The sequence below is a fragment of the Salmo salar genome, chromosome 06 (assembly GCF_965601325.2).
Source record: "Salmo salar chromosome 06, fSalSal1, whole genome shotgun sequence".
NCBI lineage: Eukaryota > Metazoa > Chordata > Actinopteri > Salmoniformes > Salmonidae > Salmo > Salmo salar.
In genome coordinates this window covers 73,839,553-73,858,139 of record NC_138296.1, presented here as the reverse complement: position 1 = coordinate 73,858,139, position 18,587 = coordinate 73,839,553, and the positions used below count along the sequence as shown (strand labels likewise).

At 43.3% G+C, this 18,587-nt stretch overlaps 1 protein-coding gene across 2 annotated transcripts in view; it reads left to right on the top strand.

The window, feature by feature from the left end:
• The first annotated feature begins 893 nt into the window (after nt 1-893).
• The window catches only part of mthfd1l (methylenetetrahydrofolate dehydrogenase (NADP+ dependent) 1 like), an 84,935-nt gene continuing 67,241 nt past the window's right edge, over nt 894-18,587 (top strand). Inside the window, exons 1-15 of one of the 2 annotated variants that reach the window (XM_014205574.3) lie at nt 894-1,278; nt 2,203-2,287; nt 2,468-2,518; nt 2,651-2,704; nt 3,482-3,606; nt 4,256-4,356; nt 5,745-5,881; nt 6,265-6,376; nt 8,110-8,266; nt 8,547-8,720; nt 13,481-13,617; nt 13,886-13,932; nt 14,868-14,975; nt 15,916-15,990; nt 17,490-17,592. In XM_014205574.3, coding sequence (XP_014061049.1) covers nt 1,043-1,278; nt 2,203-2,287; nt 2,468-2,518; nt 2,651-2,704; nt 3,482-3,606; nt 4,256-4,356; nt 5,745-5,881; nt 6,265-6,376; nt 8,110-8,266; nt 8,547-8,720; nt 13,481-13,617; nt 13,886-13,932; nt 14,868-14,975; nt 15,916-15,990; nt 17,490-17,592 — 1,702 coding nt within the window. In that variant the 5' untranslated portion in view covers nt 894-1,042. 2 annotated transcript variants of the gene reach the window in all.

Sequence of the window (18,587 nt, the reverse complement as noted above, 5' to 3'; positions counted from 1 at the left end):
CTCCCTGCAACCTAAAAATGAACTTTCTAGAACAGGTGAGATTTTCACTTCTGTTCTAGGAACATTTAAATAACGCCAACGTTTAAATAACGTTCAGTTTTACAGGTCAGGAAACGTATGGCTTAATTTCCACAACCAATGAGAAACAAAAAACATACATTCCCACAACTTTCAAGGATTCAAATGTGCGAGCTGGGTTGTTACTTTACCCTGGACGTATGTTAATATACTGTATATCTGGTACTTCCCTGAATATAGCTCCATTCTTGTGTATTTTATTAATTTTGTGTTAGGTCTATTTTTTTGTGCATAGTTGGGAAGGGCTCATAAGCAAGCATTTCACGGTAAAGTATACACCAGTTGTATTCGGCGCATGTGACAAAAACAATTTAAATCGATTTTTTTTTACAGCTACATAATGTCCGGATAGACTACCTCATAACGGCAGACCATGGGATACTGATGCTTGTAGCATGCATGTCACATTTAAGGGCCCAAGCCATGGGTTTAACCAAAAAATATTTAGAATTTTAGCTTAATGTTTTTTTCCCATCGAGTTTATGTATCGTTTGGCACTTTATGGAACTATACATCCTTTTGTAAAAATAAACACAGCAGACTTTACCGCTGCTGATCTGTTCCATTGTTTTTAAGCCTCCTACTTCCTGAGCCAATCTTACTACATCCCATCCCAATTTTCACAGTGAGTCATAGGCCTTGTAGCGCAGCAAAGTCTAGCCTACATTTTGGGTGAACACAAATAAAATATGCATTCTGCTACAAAGATCAGTGAAATGTAGGCTAAACTGACAACGGGAGTGAAGAGCAGAAACCTCAACTAGCATGCAAGTCGCAGCAATGAAGATTTGAGTTTGTGCGCGTTCACGCGAAGGGGGGGTGGCGGCAACTGGGCTGTTCCGCGCTTTACCAACACGCTGCTTGCATAGTGTCTCAACCACTACCGGTTTCTCTAATATCACGGGTTCCGAGTCTCACCAGTCGGTAGTTAACATCAACAACCCGCTATTTCATCAGAATCATCATGAGGCTTTCTACACTTCGCCATGCCTGCCGCAATTTACCGACCCCATCCGTACACCAACCTCGTACGGGAGTCAGGGTGTTCGGCTTAGCGAAGAGATCTCTACCGCTCGGTCATTCCAGCAACAGCCAGTTGCTTCTCCGGGCTGCATGTTCCATAAGCGGCACTACCTCCGCGGAAAAAGCGCCCAAGTTAGGAAAGCAAACGGATGGGCCGGGCTACGAAAATACTATCAGGTAAACAAAGCTTTTCAATATTTCAGTCAATGCATTTTTTTTACCATTCGTAACATGAACGAATGGCCAAGTCACTTATTTCCTGAATGTACCCAACTATGTAGTTGAGCCAGCTAACGTTAGCATCTTACATCTTACAACATCCACGCTACTTGTATTGTTGTATTTCATGTGGGATGTAGCCAGTTTCATTAAAGTTGATGCAGTAGTTCGTCTTCTTAATTTTGCTTGTAGCCAGCTGAGCTTCCCGCGTGTGACCGGCATCTTTTAAGGAGCTGCTAACCAACTACTACCACCCAGCTGATGCAATTTTCCACTGTTCATACTCCCATGGCCCTGGCATATGTTTCACACACGTGTAATTGCAACATATTAGAACTGATACATGAAAACGTTTTTATGGAAAAGGCTACAAACAAATGTTCCACAATTCATTGTTTACATGATGGTCGCCATATGTAGTTAAGTGTACAATCCCCATTCCCGGCTTTGACTCATCCTCCAGTAGTAGGCTTCTTGGTACAGCAACGTGGCACAGATCACAAAGTCCCCACACACTCTGTAAGGAAAAGTTTATGTAATTATTACTAATAACATGGTCACAAGTTTCATTTCACAAAATATTTTCAAATGTTTTTCTTTTGTTGTTCAATCCCTTTTATTTGAATGATCAAACTGTCACTGTAGCCACCAATGCAATCTAGATGTACACTTCCAAACATGATATCTGACTACAATCCAATCATAATGATAAAGCTTGACTACCAGTTGCTTGAAAAGTATGTGATGACATTGTCATGCCAAGGATTGTCTTTTGTTTTCGGCTGCTTCCTCCATAGCTTGCCCCTAGGGCTACATGTGAATGAATATATGTGGTCTTCAATGTGGATGAGTGCGTTTTTCTGACTCCGGTTTCTCTTGCAGGGAGAACGTTCAAAGGACCAAAGAGAAGATGGTGGCTTTGCAGAGGGGCCACCCTGCACTCAAACCTACACTGGCTATCATACAGGTAAACAGGCATTAACCTACCGTCTGCAGGTCACTGTGGCCTTAAATTACTTCTGTGCTTGGCCGTTGTCAGTTGGGGTGGGCTGGTTATTGATGGGTTATTCTAGGCTCCCGTGAGGGTTATATTGAAGCCTTTGGTGTGTGTCTATGTTGCTCAAGGCTTTGTATTCTTGTCTCAAAGGCAGATGAGGATGACCGTTTACTAGAGATCAACAAGAAGATGGCTGGAAAGGTACATTAAGGGATTCTGTTTCTCTTTAGCTTTAAAAAAGTAATTTTACTATTACGCTACCCTTATAGCAGAAGTAAAGTTACCTGTTGGTGTTTTCCCACTGTTCATTTCCCTGAATCCCTCGTTCCATAGATTGGCCTGAACATTACTCAGATCTGCTTGCCCAGAGAATGCACTGAAGATGAGGTGAGTCAAACCAGCCAATACCTACTACACAAATTCCTACCACAATCCAACAACACTCACTGTGATTGGACATCACGTCATTGGCTGTTGCCTTCTTGCCACCCTTCCCTGCAAGTCAAATTCTGCCTGACATTCACTTTACTGTGTCTGTGTGCATGCGTGCATGTGTCAGGTTAATGCATCTGCATATCTTGTTCTTCCATTGCCTGTCTAATGATTCAAGCCACAGTCTCGCTCAATGATCAATAAGTATTGGACATAATATCATGGATCTCCCCCGAAAACTAGATAGTTGTTGTAGGAAATTGTTGAATCTCTTTCAACACATTACATTTATGAGGTTCCTTCCTTCTCAGCTGTGGACCTGGGAATGACCTTTTCAACAGTAGGGTGATGATCATGGTCCTGTGTGTATTAGGGTCTATGGATATCCTTGGAATGGGACTAGCAGATGTCTGGATTTCCGTGAGCGTGTCTGAGGTGTCTGCTGCTCTACTTTCACTATGTCCTCGGTGCATGTGTTTTCTCTTTCTTCTCCTCTCTCCCTCCATGTTTCTTTACCTCCACTAACCCACTCTCTTTCCAGGGGCAGCTGAGGTCACTATCCGTTGCCTGAGGGGTTGACCTCTCACCTTAAGAGTGCACACTTTTAGACATCAAGGGCCACATTCTTGCTTGTTTACCTTTATGATTTAACTGAAGTCATTTCTCCCTCCCAATTCCACCCCACTTTCTCCTTGTCCCTCTCCCCGACACCCTCTTTCCTTCTTTGTGTAGATTATAGAGGAGGTGTTGAAGCTGAATGAGGATCCCAGGGTGCATGGTGTGTACCTCCACCTCCCCCCTGCCTCCCTCACCAGCCGGGTCCTCAACACACTCAGACCAGAGAAGGACGTGGACGGGTAACACATTCATTACAAACACAGCTCAGCGTACTTTCTATTACAACTTGTTCGTACAATGTTTTAATTAGTGTAATTACAGCATTACTACACAGATATCAGAGCTTTACCATTAATTCATCTGTTGAAGCCTGTCCCTTTCTGTCCTGGATTTGTGTGCCTCTTGCCCTGTGGAGATTAAATGCATTTTCTGCCATGCTGCCTTGAATTTGGTCCAAATCAGAATGTGCTGCAGGACATTAACAGCACGTCAGAGAGACAGTACTGTGGGTTATTGTAGAGCAACTAAAACATGACCCAATGACAGAGAAACATTCTCTATTATAGGATGACAAGAGTTGCCTTACAACGACAGACAGAATTTTTCAGGTTAAACCACTGTTGGGCCATAGAGCATTGTTAGGGTCATAGCCTTTGTTGGATTATACAGTTACTACTACCACCATCACCCATGGATTGTAATTGTACATAAAACACATTTGATCTATACTGTAGCCTTACCCAGTTATTGCTCATTCATAATGCACCATATGAGGACTGTTCTAAAACCACCTAGCCAGCCTACTGCCGACGCTACACTAGCAATGTCTTATGTCTACTACTTGTGCTGTACCCTACTTTATGCGTGTGTGTCCTGACTATACTGTAGTGTGTCAGACCTGAACGTGGGGAGGCTGGTGCGAGGAGATATGAGCCAGGGCTTCACACCCCCCCTGGCCAACGCTGTCATGGAGCTGCTGGCCAGACATGGTGAGCAGAGTCCAATCCAAAGTTAAATCTAGAATTGGCTTCCTATTTCGCAACAAAGCATCCTTCACTCATGCTGCCAAACATGCCCTCGTAAAACGACCATCCTACCGATCCTCAACTTCGGCGATGTCATTTACAAAATAATACCCTACTCAATAAACTGGATGCAGTCTATCACAGTGCCATCCGTTTTGTCACCAAAGCCCCATATACTACCCACCACTGCGACCTGTACGCTCTCGTTGGCTGGCCCTTGCTTCATACTCGTCGCCAAACCTACTGGCTCCAGGTCATCTACAAGACCCTGCTAGGTAAAGTCCCCCCTTATCTCAGCTCACTGGTCACCATAGCAGCACCCACCTGTAGTACGCGCTCCAGCAGATATATCTCTCTGGTCACCCCCAAAGCCAATTCCTCCTTTGGCCGCCTCTCCTTCCAGTTCTCTGCTGCCAATGACTGGAACGAACTACAAAAATCTCTGAAACTGGAAACACTTATCTCCCTCACTAGCTTTAAGCACCAGCTGTCAGAGCAGCTCACATATCACTGTACCTGAACATAGCCCATCTATAATTTAGCCCATACAACTACCTCTTCCCCTACTGTATTTATTTATTTTGCTCCTTTGCACTCCATTATTTCTATTTCTACTTTGCACTTTCTTCCACTACAAATCTACCATTCCAGTGTTTTACTTGCTATATTGTATTTACTTCGCCACCATGGCCTTTTTTGCCTTTACCTCCCTTATCTCACCTCATTTGCTCACATTGTATATAGACTTATTTTTCTACTGTATTATTGACTGTATGTTGGTTTTACTCCATGTGTATCTCTGTGTTGTTGTATGTGTCAAACTGCTTTGCTTTATCTTGGCCAGGTCGCAATTGTAAATGAGAACTTGTTCTCAACTTGCCTACCTGGTTAAAATAAAGGTGAAATAAAAAATGTAAAAAATAAAAGAGTAAGTGTCACACTGCTACTTAAACTAGACTGGAGTAATTCAGAGCATACCATCAATGGAGACCACTGTAACTTAAGTCACGCAGCTAGAGTTCTTCATCACGGCTAAGCCTAGCGAGTACGTACTATATGTAATGCATATGTCAAATCATTTTTGTGTTCAAATTGTAATGTATGGATTGGATTACTATCCAGTTGAAATAGCTTTGCTATTAGTTTAGGGAAGGTGATCCACATATGGATAGAGTCCAATGAAAACGATGACACCAAACTATTACACCATAAGAAAAACACTGGACTACTGAATACTCTCACTTTTATGGAACCCCAGGAGGGACTATTCTAGGAATATGAGATAAATATATATTGTACTGTTGAATAAAAATATACTGTATATCTTATACCATATTTTCCTGTTTCCGTAGACACCCCTATGGAGGGGAGGACCGTGTTGGTGGTGGGGGGTGAAGGACCCCTCGGGGTGGCCCTGCAATGCCTTATGCAGAGAAGCGGTATGGTGGTCCTCAACAGCCGGAGGAGCTCTGAGGGTCTACAGAAACAGGTATGTCCACACAGATACATGCGCGCACACACACACATCCACCTACACAAGGTACACTTACAAAATGTGTTTCAATAGACACTTTGTGTTTTGACCACTCGGCGTGTTTCAATAGACACTTTGTGTTTTGACCACTCGGTGGCAGTGTAGCTCTAATTGAGACAATACCCTGAAACATGTGAGGTGTGTTTGATGGCTGTCATGCCATGATTAGACTGACAGAGCTTTGAAGACCTGCAGAGATTAAAGTCAAACCTATCTGCATCTATTACCCTGTACTTGAACTACTGAAGGATGTAATTTGAACTAGTTTGGTCACTTCCTTAATTTGTCTCACTCTGTCCCCTCTTTCTTATGCTCTCCATCTCTTTTCTCTTCCCCAGATGATGCAGGCGAACGCTGTAGTCCTGTTGGCTGCGGGGCATATGGATGTCCCTCCCACATGGCTGAGACCTGGGACTGCAGTCATCCACTGTGGCTCTGCTCTTATGACAGGTAGGACTGACCTGTGTCAATCAGGGGGGAACATCGTCATCATAGGGACATTACAGAACTGCTTGGTCACAATATGCTTTTAATTAATTAATTCACTGCTGGATAGGTTCTGTAATATACAGTGCATTCGGAAAGTATTCAGACCCCTTTACTTTTTCCACATTTGTTACGTTTCAGCCTAATTCAAAAATATATTTTTTTATTTTTATTATCTTATCAATCTACACACAATACCTCATAATGACAAAACAAAAACAGGTTTTTAGACCCCCCGCCCAAATTTATACAAAAAAAATGATATCACATTTATATATTTATTCATACCTTTTACTCAGTATTTTGTTGAAGCACCTTTGGCAGTGATTACAGCCTCGAGTCTTCTTGGGTAAGACCCTACAAGCTTGGCACACCTGTATTTGGGAGTTTCTCCCCTTCTCCTCTGCAGATCCATGCAAGCTCTGTCAGGTTGGATGGGGAGTGTTTCTGCACAGCTATTTTCAGGTCTCTTCAGAAATGTTCGATCGGATTCAAGTTGGGGCTCTGGCTGGGCCACTCAAGGACATTCAGAGACTTGTCCTGAAGCCCCTCCTGCTTTGTCTTGGCTGTGTGCTTAGTGTCGTTGTCCTGTTGGAAGGTGAACCTTCGCCCCATTCGGAGGTCCTGAGATCTCCGAAGCAGGTTTTCATCAAGGATCTCTCTGTACTTTGCTCCGTTCATCTTTGCCTCGATCCTGACTTCTCCCAGTCCCTGCCGCTAAAAAAGATCCCCACAGCATGATACTGCCACCATCATGCTTCACCGTAGGGATGGTGCCAGGTTTCCTCCAGACGTGATGCTTGGCATTCAGACCAAAGTTAATTTGTTTTTTAATCAGACCAGAGAGTCTTGTTTCTCATGATCTGAGTCCTTTAGGTGCCTTTTGGCTTACTCCAAGCAGGCTGTCGTGCCTTTTACTGAGGAGTGGCTTCCGTCTGGCCACTCTACCATGAAGGCCTGATTGGTGGAGTGTTGCAGAGATGGTTGTCCTTCTGGAAGGTTCTCTCATCTCCATAGAGGAACTCTAGAGCTCTGTCAGAGTGACCATTGGGTTCTTGGTCTCCTCCCTGACAAAGGCCGTGCGGCCAGCTCTAGGAAGAGTCTTGGTGGTTCGAAACTTCTTCCATTTAAGAATGATGGAGGTCAGTGTTCTTGGGGACCTTCAATGCTGCAGACATTTTTTGGTACCTTTCCCCAGATCTGTGCCTCGACACAATTTTCTCTTAGCTCTACGGTCAATTCCTTCAACCTCATGGCTTGGCTTTTGCTCTGACATGCACTGTCAACTGTGAAACATTATATAGACAGGTGTGTGCCTTTCCAAATCATGTCCAATCAATTGAATTTACCACAGGTGGACTCCAAACAAGTTGTAGAAACATCTCAGGGATGATCAATGGAAACAGGATGCACCTGAACTCAATTTCGAGTCTCATAGAAAATCTCTGAATACTTATATAAATAAGGTATTTCTGTTTTTTATTTGTATAACATTTTCAGACATTTCTAAAAACCTGTTTTCGCTTTGTCATTATGGGGTATTGTGTGTAGATTGAGGAAAAATAAATGTAATCCCTTTTAGAATACGGCTGTAACGTAACAAAAAGGGAAGGGGCCTGAATACTTTCCCAATGTACTTTAGATAGAAATTCAGTATGCAATTGTTTTAACCTTATAATTGAGTTGTTCTGTCTCAGAAGATCATGGAATGGAGATGTCTGGAGTGGGACCCCTAACAGCTGCCCTCCGGATGCGGAACGTGGTGCAAAGCAGCAGTCGTTGGGCCCAGGGGCAACAGTACAGACCCTGGACACTCCGCAGCCTCAAGCTGCAGCCCCTGTCACCTGTACCCAGGTAAGAACCAGGACGTACCCTTGTCACTGGGCTACCTGGGTCAACCCAGGAACTAACCATATCCCTCTATACAAAACACAAAGCTCCCATTTGCACAACCTTTGAATGGTGCTAAGAGAGGCAACATCTCTTCTTGCCTTGACAAACCTCAGCTCATCCACTCCTCTGAGTCTCAACTGTAGGAGATCTCACAAAAGGACTTCTTTCAGTATTCTAAGCGATGTTTAGATAATATTGTATTATAAGGTCTGAGGTAACTTGTCCACCCATTCCTCCACAGTGACATAGAGATCTCCCGTGCCCAGACTCCTAAGCCTGTGGACCAGCTGGCCCAAGAGATAGGCCTGCTGCAGGAAGAGACTGAGGCCTATGGCAGAACCAAGGCTAAGGTCCGCCTCTCACTCCTGGATCGCCTCAGAGAACAGCCTGATGGGAAATATGTGTTGGTGGCTGGGTGAGTCTTACCGTCTGGACAAGGAATTTATTCTATTTTGAACTTCACCCCTTTGCACATTTGTGTTTCTACCCCCCCCCCCCCGATTCCATCTCTATTCTCGCTACACTGCTCACAGAAATATGCTCACTGTTACTTTTACTACAAATGCCTGGGAACTAGGTTGTGTTTGGGTTTCCTCTTGTCAAACCGAGAGTGAGCTGCCAGAAGGTATTTTTTTTTTTTAGATGGCGAAACAGAGAGAAAGATATATATATATATATTTTTTTTTTTCTTCTTGGAGATGGATAGGGGTCAGGAGACCGTGGAGCCTTGTCTCATACCTGTCAGGGCCCCTGGCGGTCGGGGCCGGCCCCTCTTTGAAGGGTGTGTGAATGTTGCTGCTCTGACAGATCAGGCCCCACTGCCTCCTTTCATGTGTCTGGCTGAGGAATGCACTGCTGCCACTCGCCCCAACCCCTAGCAGACCGGCAGCAGCGCGCACACACACACACACACACACACACACACACACACACACACACACACACACACACACACACACACACACACACACACACACACACACACACAGGTTCAAATGAGCTAAACACTCTTTGTCTCCAACCCACTGCCTCAAGCATAAACACACACTGCCACATAAACACATACAGTTTATTCAGAAATATTCACATCCCTTGACTTTTTCCAATTTTTTTTGTTACAGCCTGAATTTTGTGTCACTGACCTACACGCAATACCCCTTAATGTCAAAGTGGAAATACGTTTAGGGACATTTTTACAAATGAATAAAAAATGAAAAGCTGAAATGCCTTGAGTCAATAATTGTTAAACTCATTCGATATGGCAAGCCTAAATAAGTTTAGGTGTACAAGTGTGCTTAACAAGTCACATAGTAAGTTGCATGGACTCACTCTGTGTGCAATAATGGTGTTTAACATGATTTTTGAATGACTTTTTATTTATTTTATTTTTTATTTCACCTTTATTTAACCAGGTAGGCTAGTTGAGAACAAGTTCTCATTTACAACTGCAACCTGGCCAAGATAAAGCAAAGCAGTGCGACACAAACAACAACACAGAGTTACACATGGAATAAACAAACATACAGTCAATAACACAATAGAGAAAAAAAAGTCTATATACAGTGTGTGCAAATGGCGTGAGGAGGTAAGGCAATAAATAGGCCATAGTAGCGAAGTAATTACAGTTTAGCAAATGAACACTGGAGTGATAGATGATGATGATGTGCAAGTAGAAATACTGGTGTGCAAAAGAGCATAAAAGTAAATAAAAACAATATGGGGTAGGTAGATTGGGTGGGCTATTTACAGATGGACTATGTACAGCTGCAGCGATCAGTTAGCTGCTCAGATAGCTGATGTTTAAAGTTAGTGAGGGAAATATGAGTCTCCAGCTTCAGCGATTTTTGCAATTCGTTCCAGTCATTGGCAGCAGAGAACTTGAAGGAAAGGCGGCCAAAGCAGGTGTTGGCTTTGGGGATGACCAGTGAGATATACCTGCTGGAGCGCATGCTACGGGTGGGTGTTATCGTGACCAGTGAGCTGAGATAAGGCAGAGATTTACCTACCTCATGACTTCCTCATCTCTGTACCACACACATACAATTATCTATAAGGTGAGCAGTGAATTTCAAACACGGATTCAACCAATTTCCAGGGAGGTTATCCAATGCCTCGCAAAGAAGGGCACCTATTGCTTGAAAAAATGACCCATCTAGCAGACATTCAATATCCCTTTGAGTATGGTGAAGTTATTAATTACACTTTGGATGGTGTATCAATACACCCATTCACTAGTAAGATACAGGCGTCGTTTTTAACTCAGTTGCTAGAGAGGAAGGAAACTGCTCAGGGATTTCACCATGAGGCCAATGGTGACTTTTAAACAGTTACATAGTTTAATTGCTGTGATAGAACACTGTAGTTACTCCACAATACTAACCTAAATGACAGAGTGAAAAGGAAGCCTGTACAGAATAGAAACGTGCATCCCGTTTGCAATAAGGCACTAAAGTGAAACTGTAAAAAAGGACCTTTATGACCTGAATACTTATTTTGTGGGGGGCAAATCCAACACATCACTGAGTACCACTCATGTTTTCACGCAGGGTGGTGGCTGCATTATGTTATGGATATGCTTGTCACCGGCAAGAACTACATAATTTTTTTTTTTTTTTGTAGATAAATACAGGCAAAATCCTAGAGGAAAACCTGGTTCAGTCTGCACCAGACACTGGGAGAGAAATTCACCTTTCAGCAGGACTATAACCTTAACCTGTTTAGGATAGGGGGCAGTATTTTCACGGCCGGATAAAAAACGTACCCGATTTAATCTGGTTATTACTCCTGCCCAGAAACTAGAATATGCATATAATTAGTAGATGTGGATAGAAAACACCCTAAAGTTTCTAAAACTGTTTGAATGGTGTCTGTGAGTATAACAGAACTCATATGGCAGGCCAAAACCTGAGAAGATTCCCTCTCGACCATTTCTTGTCCTTCTATAGCCTCTTTATGGAAAATAGAGGATCTCTGCTGTAACGTGACATTTTCTAAGGCTCCCATAGGCTCTCAGAAGGCGCCAGAACGGGGAATGATGACTCTGCAGTCCCTGGGCGAAAAACAGTAGAGGTTTTGGAAAGTGGTCGATCTGAGAACAATGACACGGGTGCGCGCGTGTATGTGAAGACTCTATTTTCAGTCTTTGAACGAAAACAAGGTCTCCTGGTCGGAATATTATCGCTATTTTACGAGAAAAATAGCACAAAAATTTACTTTAAACAGTGTTTGACATGCTTCGAAGTACGGTAATGGAATATTTTGATTTTTTTTGTCACGATACGCGCCGACGCGTCACCCTTCGGATAGTGTCTTGAACGCAAGAACAAAACGCCGCTATTTGGATATAACTATGGATTATTTGGAACCAAAACAACATTGGGTGTTGAAGTAGAAGTCCTGGGAGTGCATTCTGACGAAGAACAGCAAAGGTAATCCAATTTTTCTTATAGTAAATCTGAGTTTGGTGAGTGCCAAACTTGGTGGGTGTCAAAATAGCTAGCCATGATGGCCGGGCTATCTACTCAGAATATTGCAAAATGTGCTTTCACCGAAAAGCTATTTTAAAATCGGACACTGCGATTGCATAAAGGAGTTCTGTATCTATAATTCTTAAAATAATTGTTATGTTTTTTTGTGAACGTTTATCGTGAGTAATTTAGTAAATTCACCGGAAGTTTTCGGTGGGTATGCTAGTTCTGAACGTCACATGCTAATGTAAAAAGCTGATTTTTGATATAAATATGAACTTGTTTGAACAAAACATGCATGTATTGTATAACAATGTCCTAGGAGTGTCATCTGATGAAGATCATCAAAGGTTAGTGCTGCATTTAGCTGTGGTTTTGGTTTTTGTGACATTATATGCTAGCTTGAAAAATGGGTGTCTGATTATTTCTGGCTGGGTACTCTGCTGACATAATCTAATGTTTTGCTTTCGTTGTAAAGCCTTTTTGAAATCGGACAATGTGGTTAGATAAAGGAGAGTCTTGTCTTTAAAATGGTGTAAAATAGTCATATGTTTGAAAAATTTAAGTTTTGGGATTTTTGAGGAGTTTGTAATTCGCGCCACGCTCTATCATTGGATATTGGCGAGGCGTTCCGCTAGCGGAACATCTAGATGTAAGAGGTTTTAAACACAAGGCCAAATATACATTGGAGTTGCTTACCAAGATGACATTTGAATTTTCCTGAGTGGCCTAGTTTGAGTGTTGACTTTAAATTGGTTTAAATCTATTGGAAGACTTGTAAATGACTGTCTAGCAAATGATCAACAACCAATTATACAGAACTTGAAGAATTAAACAAATAATAATGGCCAAATATTCTACAATTCAGGTGTGCAAAACTCTTAGACTTAACCAGAAAGACTCACAGCTGTAATCGCTGCCAAAGTTCATTCTAACAATTATTGACTCGGGTGTGAATACTTATGTAAGTAAGATATTTCTGTATTTCGTTTTCTGAAAACATGTTTTCACTTTGTCAAAATGGGGTTGTGTGTAGATGGGTGAGAAAAAAAAAGTCAATTTAATCAATTTTGAATTCAGGCTGTAACACAACAAATGTGGAATAAGTCAAGGGGTATGAATACTTTCTGAAGGCACTGTACACACTGATTCACTATCCGGCTCTTACTTCCCTCGGTCTCGCGTGCACACACACCCACACCTACCCTCCCTCTCCTTAAGGAACCGTCTTTGTTCCCTGCGGGCCCTCTGGAGGCGAGGGGCCTCACTCAATTGTTGTCAGAAGAAGAGAGCGTGTTCACCAGATAGGGAGAGAGAAAGTGCCCCTAGCTTTCTCTTCCCTCTTTTCCCAACTCTTACCACAAACTGAGCAACATTGGGTTAAAAGACGGATTGCATTTTAAGTCACTTTTTAATAGGTCTCACAGGGTTCTCACTTTTATATTTGGTTTATTCATCTCTATAATGTCCAGTGAGATACCAATTGGTCACATGAATTAGTCCAATTGGACTAATGAATCTGGTTGCCTTGGATACAGGCTAAATGTGGTTAGGGCTGTGAGATCAGATGCTGCTGATTAGACTATAGCACGAGCGGCCCAGTAACCCTGCCTTGAGTCCCTCATTCTAGAACTATACTCAGCACAAATACATCTCTATTAGTGTGTACGTTTCTCTTAATGTTACCTCTTTTTCTCTCCAACACCAGTATCACACCGACCCCCCTAGGGGAGGGTAAGAGCACGGTGGTCATTGGCCTGGTCCAGGCTCTCTCTGCCCACCTCAAGCTCAACTCCTTCGCCTGCCTCAGACAGCCCTCTCAGGGGCCCACCTTTGGGGTCAAAGGTCAGAGGGGCAGATCTCTACTCGTATATCTATGTTAGAGAAAGCTTATCTATGCTAATAAATTCATCTGTTCACATATCCATCTGCTTCTTATGAGGAGAATGGTAAGGGAATGTTGTCTGTGTGAAGCTAATTGTTAACATCTTTGTTCAGATTGTAAGGGGATGGAGGTGGAGTAGTTTGCTTAAGTCCACAGCTCAGCAATACTCCTGTCTCCCTCGTGCATGTTGTCTCGCTCTCACTGTGTGTTTTGTCTGTGTTCCCCTAGGGGGCGCCGCGGGAGGGGGATATGCCCAGGTCATCCCTATGGAGGAGGTAAGAGACACACACAGGCAGCTCTCAGCTGGACCCACGGCTTCAAAGGGGCTACACAAACACACCATGTTTAAACTACACACACACACATACACACCAACGCGTGCATAACATTCTCTATGACTAAAGTATGCATGAAGAGACAAGGTGGAGGGTGAGAGCTGGAGGGAGGGAAATGGGGAGGGAGGCATCAGACTTCAAAGTCTGAGAGACAGACACTTCAGAGAAGGCTTTTCAGCCTCCTAGCTTCCCTGCCTTCAACACAAACACCAGCACTGTTGAACTCCCCCCTCTTCTCTCTCTTTCTCTCCTCAATACTCCAGTGGCTGTTAAATGGATCTTTAAACTACATGATGGAGTCTGTTGGACTGTAAGGGCACTGACTGTGTTGTGATCTTTGTGTGTCGTAGTGTAGTCACAGAGGTGGGGGTCCAGTCAACTATAGGGCAACATGAGTTCATAGTCACAGTATGAGACATAACATATAGTCTGATTGAAATTACATATAACCCTCGCTCTTGGTTCTCTATGGAACTCTACTCTGGTCAATGAAATTCAGTAAATTGAGTTTTCACTTCCGTAGTTTTATTTTATTTCAGTTTTGAATCTGATGACTTGCTCTGTTTTCTCTCTCTCTTTCCCATCTCTCTCTCTCTTTGTCTCTCTTTCCAATCTTCTCTCTCTTTCCCATCTTCTTTATCTCTCTCTCTTTGTCTCTCTGTTCCACCTTCTTTATCTCTGTCCCACCTTCTTTGTCTCTCTCTTTGTCTCTGTTCCACCTTCTTTATCTCTCTCTTTGTCTCTCTGTCCCACCTTCTTTATCTCTCTCTCTTTGTCTCTCTGTCCCACCTTCTTTATCTCTCTCTCTTTGTCTCTCTGTCCCACCTTCTTTATCTCTCTCTCTTTGTCTCTCTGTCCCACCTTCTCTCTCTCAGTTCAACCTCCATTTGACAGGTGATATCCATGCAATCACTGCAGCCAATAACCTGGTGGCCGCTGCCATTGATGCCCGGATGCTGCACGAGGCCACCCAAACAGACAAGGTGACTGTGATGTCACAATTCGGAGCGATTGTGATATCACAATGGAGAGTTATGCCATCAGAATGCAGAGTTGTCCTAAAAATGATATTGACATCACAATGTAAATAGTTTCAGCGTATTCCCAGTCAGTATTAGATAGCCGCGACGTTCGAACTAAATTTTCTTCTCTGCTTGTTTAAGACAATTATAAAACTCAATTTAAGAAAAGTACATGTTTTAAGATTGCTTTTCAACATCGCCTGTTCCTGAGCGTTTTCACTACTTAGAAAAACAATATTGTAGGGGCTCATGCCCCTTTTCTTGACGGTGCTAGCAGCCATGTGAGTGCTAGCTAGCTACCGACTGGAACATTATGCTAGCCATGACCAACAACACAAACAAACGTACTGATGCAAGTAGTGAGGAGTTACAAACGGACTATACTAAACGAGTTAAATGTCTTTCCTATGAGATAACTGTTTTCGACGCACAACTACCTGTAGCCTACCTGGACATCGGGTCCCCACAATCTCCCATGCAGAGTAGCCTGAAACCACAGGGCTCTTCTCTCAGGCTCTATTACTCTGTCGGAGCATTGCGACTCATATGTCGAGACTTCTGACCTGGTTACATGTACATTGAACAACACACCAGGTTTTCGGCGTGTTTTGTTATTTCTATATAACTAAGTTGTCTCTTTCACACTGGGGTTTAATGGGAAAGCATGTTCGTTTTCCCCAATTTGTGGGCGTGGTCGAGGGGAATAGGTGAACATCCTATAGGATGGATATGTCAGTGTATTCCGAGATCTTCCATGCAAATCCCTTCAAAAAGCATTGTTAGATGCCTAAATGTGACACTAGTGAGATCACAATGTTGTCACAGGACCCATTTAACTTCCATATTGTGTATGAATTATGACATCGCCACTTGATATATTCTCTTTTACGTCTCTCTCCAGGCTCTGTACAGCAGACTGGTCCCCTCAGTGAACGGAGTTAGGCGCTTCTCTCCCATACAGATCGCCAGGCTATGTGTAAGTCCACCCAATTCACTGCCTAAAGTCCTATGTGTACTGGCTATTGTTCAGTTACCTCGCCCAGTTATGTCCCTAAGACCTCCACTAGCTGGCCTCAGTGAGCTGAAATACTGGTAGTCCAACATCCCTTCATAGGACCTCTCACTCACTCTGCAGCACTATCCCCTCAACATCACCACTCACTCATCTGTTTGGATTACATTTAGAGGAATATAGGACTCTATGGTTTACCATAGGACTTTTATAGGAGTGTTGATAGCAGTCCGGCTTGGTGTTAAACCATTACAAACATATAGGAGATGGAGGCGTGAGGTCTTCCGAAGCAGCACACAGCCTCAGAGACACAAACACACAACTTGAGGAAGACTTGAGTGGAGAAGTTCAGGAGGATGTGAAATATTAATCAGTTTGAAGATATGTGGGAGTGGAAGAGGGAGGGAGACCAAGCGAGTGGAAGAGCTTTGTGGGAAAAGTACTGGAGGAGTCTCATAAGAATTGTCTAATGAAGGGAATCTAGGACTAGACGTAAATGAAAGATCAGTCTGTCTTCTGACAGAAATGTCCTAATTTGATATTTTGTTGATGGAAAACACTCAGGCACTGCTCCAGAGACCATCAGTGTTCTATTGATTTGAGATCTGGTGACTGAGACACACACCTTTTAAACGCCATGCTCCTTTGAGACCCCTCTGTCAAAGTCACTGAGATCTCTTCTAGCCTGGCAGCCAAAATAATGGGCAACTGGGAATGTTTCTACATGAGTCTAAGCATGATTGGATGTTAATTGCTTAATTAACTCAGGAACCACACCTGTGTTGAAGCACCTGCTTTCAATTTCTTTTGTATCCCTCATTTAATCAAGTGGTTTCTTTATTTTGGCAGTTACCTTTAGTTGGGAAAGGTGATATGATAGACATCACAGGGAAATTCTGGGATAAGAGTTAAATGTCTGAGATAGGAAAATGAAGCCTTTTGGACCTCATTGAACGGTCTTTTTTTACCAGGTAAGTTGACTGAGATCACATTCTCAGCAAACGACCTGGGAAATAGTTACAGGGGAGAGGAGGGGTGAATGAGCCAATTGGAAGCTGGGGATGATTAGGTGGTCATGATGGTATGAGGACCAGATTGGGAATTTAGCCAGGACACCGGGGTTAACACACCTACTCTTACGATAAGTGCCATTGGATCTTTAGTGACAGCAGAGAGTCAGGACACCCGTTTAAAACCCGGTGCCCTACACAGGGCAATGTCCCCAATCACTAACCTGGGATATACTTTTTTTTGACCAGAGGAAAGAGTGCCTCCTACTGGCCCTCAAATTCCACTTCCAGTAGCATCTGGCCTCCCATCCGGGGTCCAGCACTTCTTAGCTTCAGAGGCCTGCCAGCAGTGGGATGCAGGGTGCTATGCTGCTGGCTTTACCACTGCATGATTCATAAGCTGTTGTTGACATTATCATCTCTTTCTCTCGCTCTCTCTCTCTCCTGCTCTAGCGTTTGGGCATCAGTGAGATTGACCCCAGTGCTCTCACGCCCCAGGAGGTCAGCTCCTTTGTCCGTCTCGACCTCGACCCCGCCAAGGTCACCTGGCAGAGAGGTAGGATCCTGTCCAATCAGTTATTCCCTCCTCCCATATTCCAGCCCCCCCACGTGATTGGTAAATGTGTTGATTTGAGGGGTGGAGCAGGGTTTCCGTTAGCCGGTAATTGTAATTGTAGCCGGCCAATTGTGCTGCTGGTAGAGAGAAAGCAAGAAAGGAGCCTTGGCCTAAAATGAAAGTTGGAGAGTATGCCTATAGTGAAAAGCCTACAAGGCAGGACTCCAGACTGTGACCATTTAGTCGTCTTTTGCAACCCTTTACTTTAAAAATATATATAAATTTGAACCTTTATTTAACTAGGCAAGTCAGTTAAGAATACATTTTTATTTTCAATGACGGCCTAGGAACAGTGGGTTAACTGCCTTGTTCAGGGGCAGAACGACAGATTTTTACCTTGTCAGCTCGTGGATTCGATCTTGCAACCTTTCGGTTACTAGTCCAACGCTCTAACCCCTAGGCTACCTGCCGCACTTGGCTGTGCGAGTAAAAAAATGTGTTGGTCGCGTCATTGCTGGCTGCACATTCATTCACCTCACTAAAAACATAAAGGTAGGAGGCTGAAACCATGATTTGGACAAAAGGTAAAGTACATTATCCTCATGTTTGCTGTAATGAAGGTGTCTGCCTGCCTGTACCTTTTTTAGCTGGGGCCTGCTGCTGTGTCAAGCGAGACACTCTCCTTTCCTGGGAGAAAAAAAAAATCTGTTTTCTGATTGTATAGCTATCCTGTTGCATCATGAAAAAATAAACAAAATAGTTTGACCAAATCGTGGGCTGCTGCCACCGACTGAAAAACAGTTCCACCAGGGGAAAATGTTAGTCTGGAGCTTCTGCTACAAGGGGAATGTCCTAAATATGGAAAAGTGGTTGTGGACAAAGATGACAAGAATGTTGATGCGGCTAAATGGGGGCTACTGTACGACTCTATTCAGTTAGGATGCAATTCTGGAGTGTTTATAATCATTTGTTTTATCATTATTATTGTATTTCAT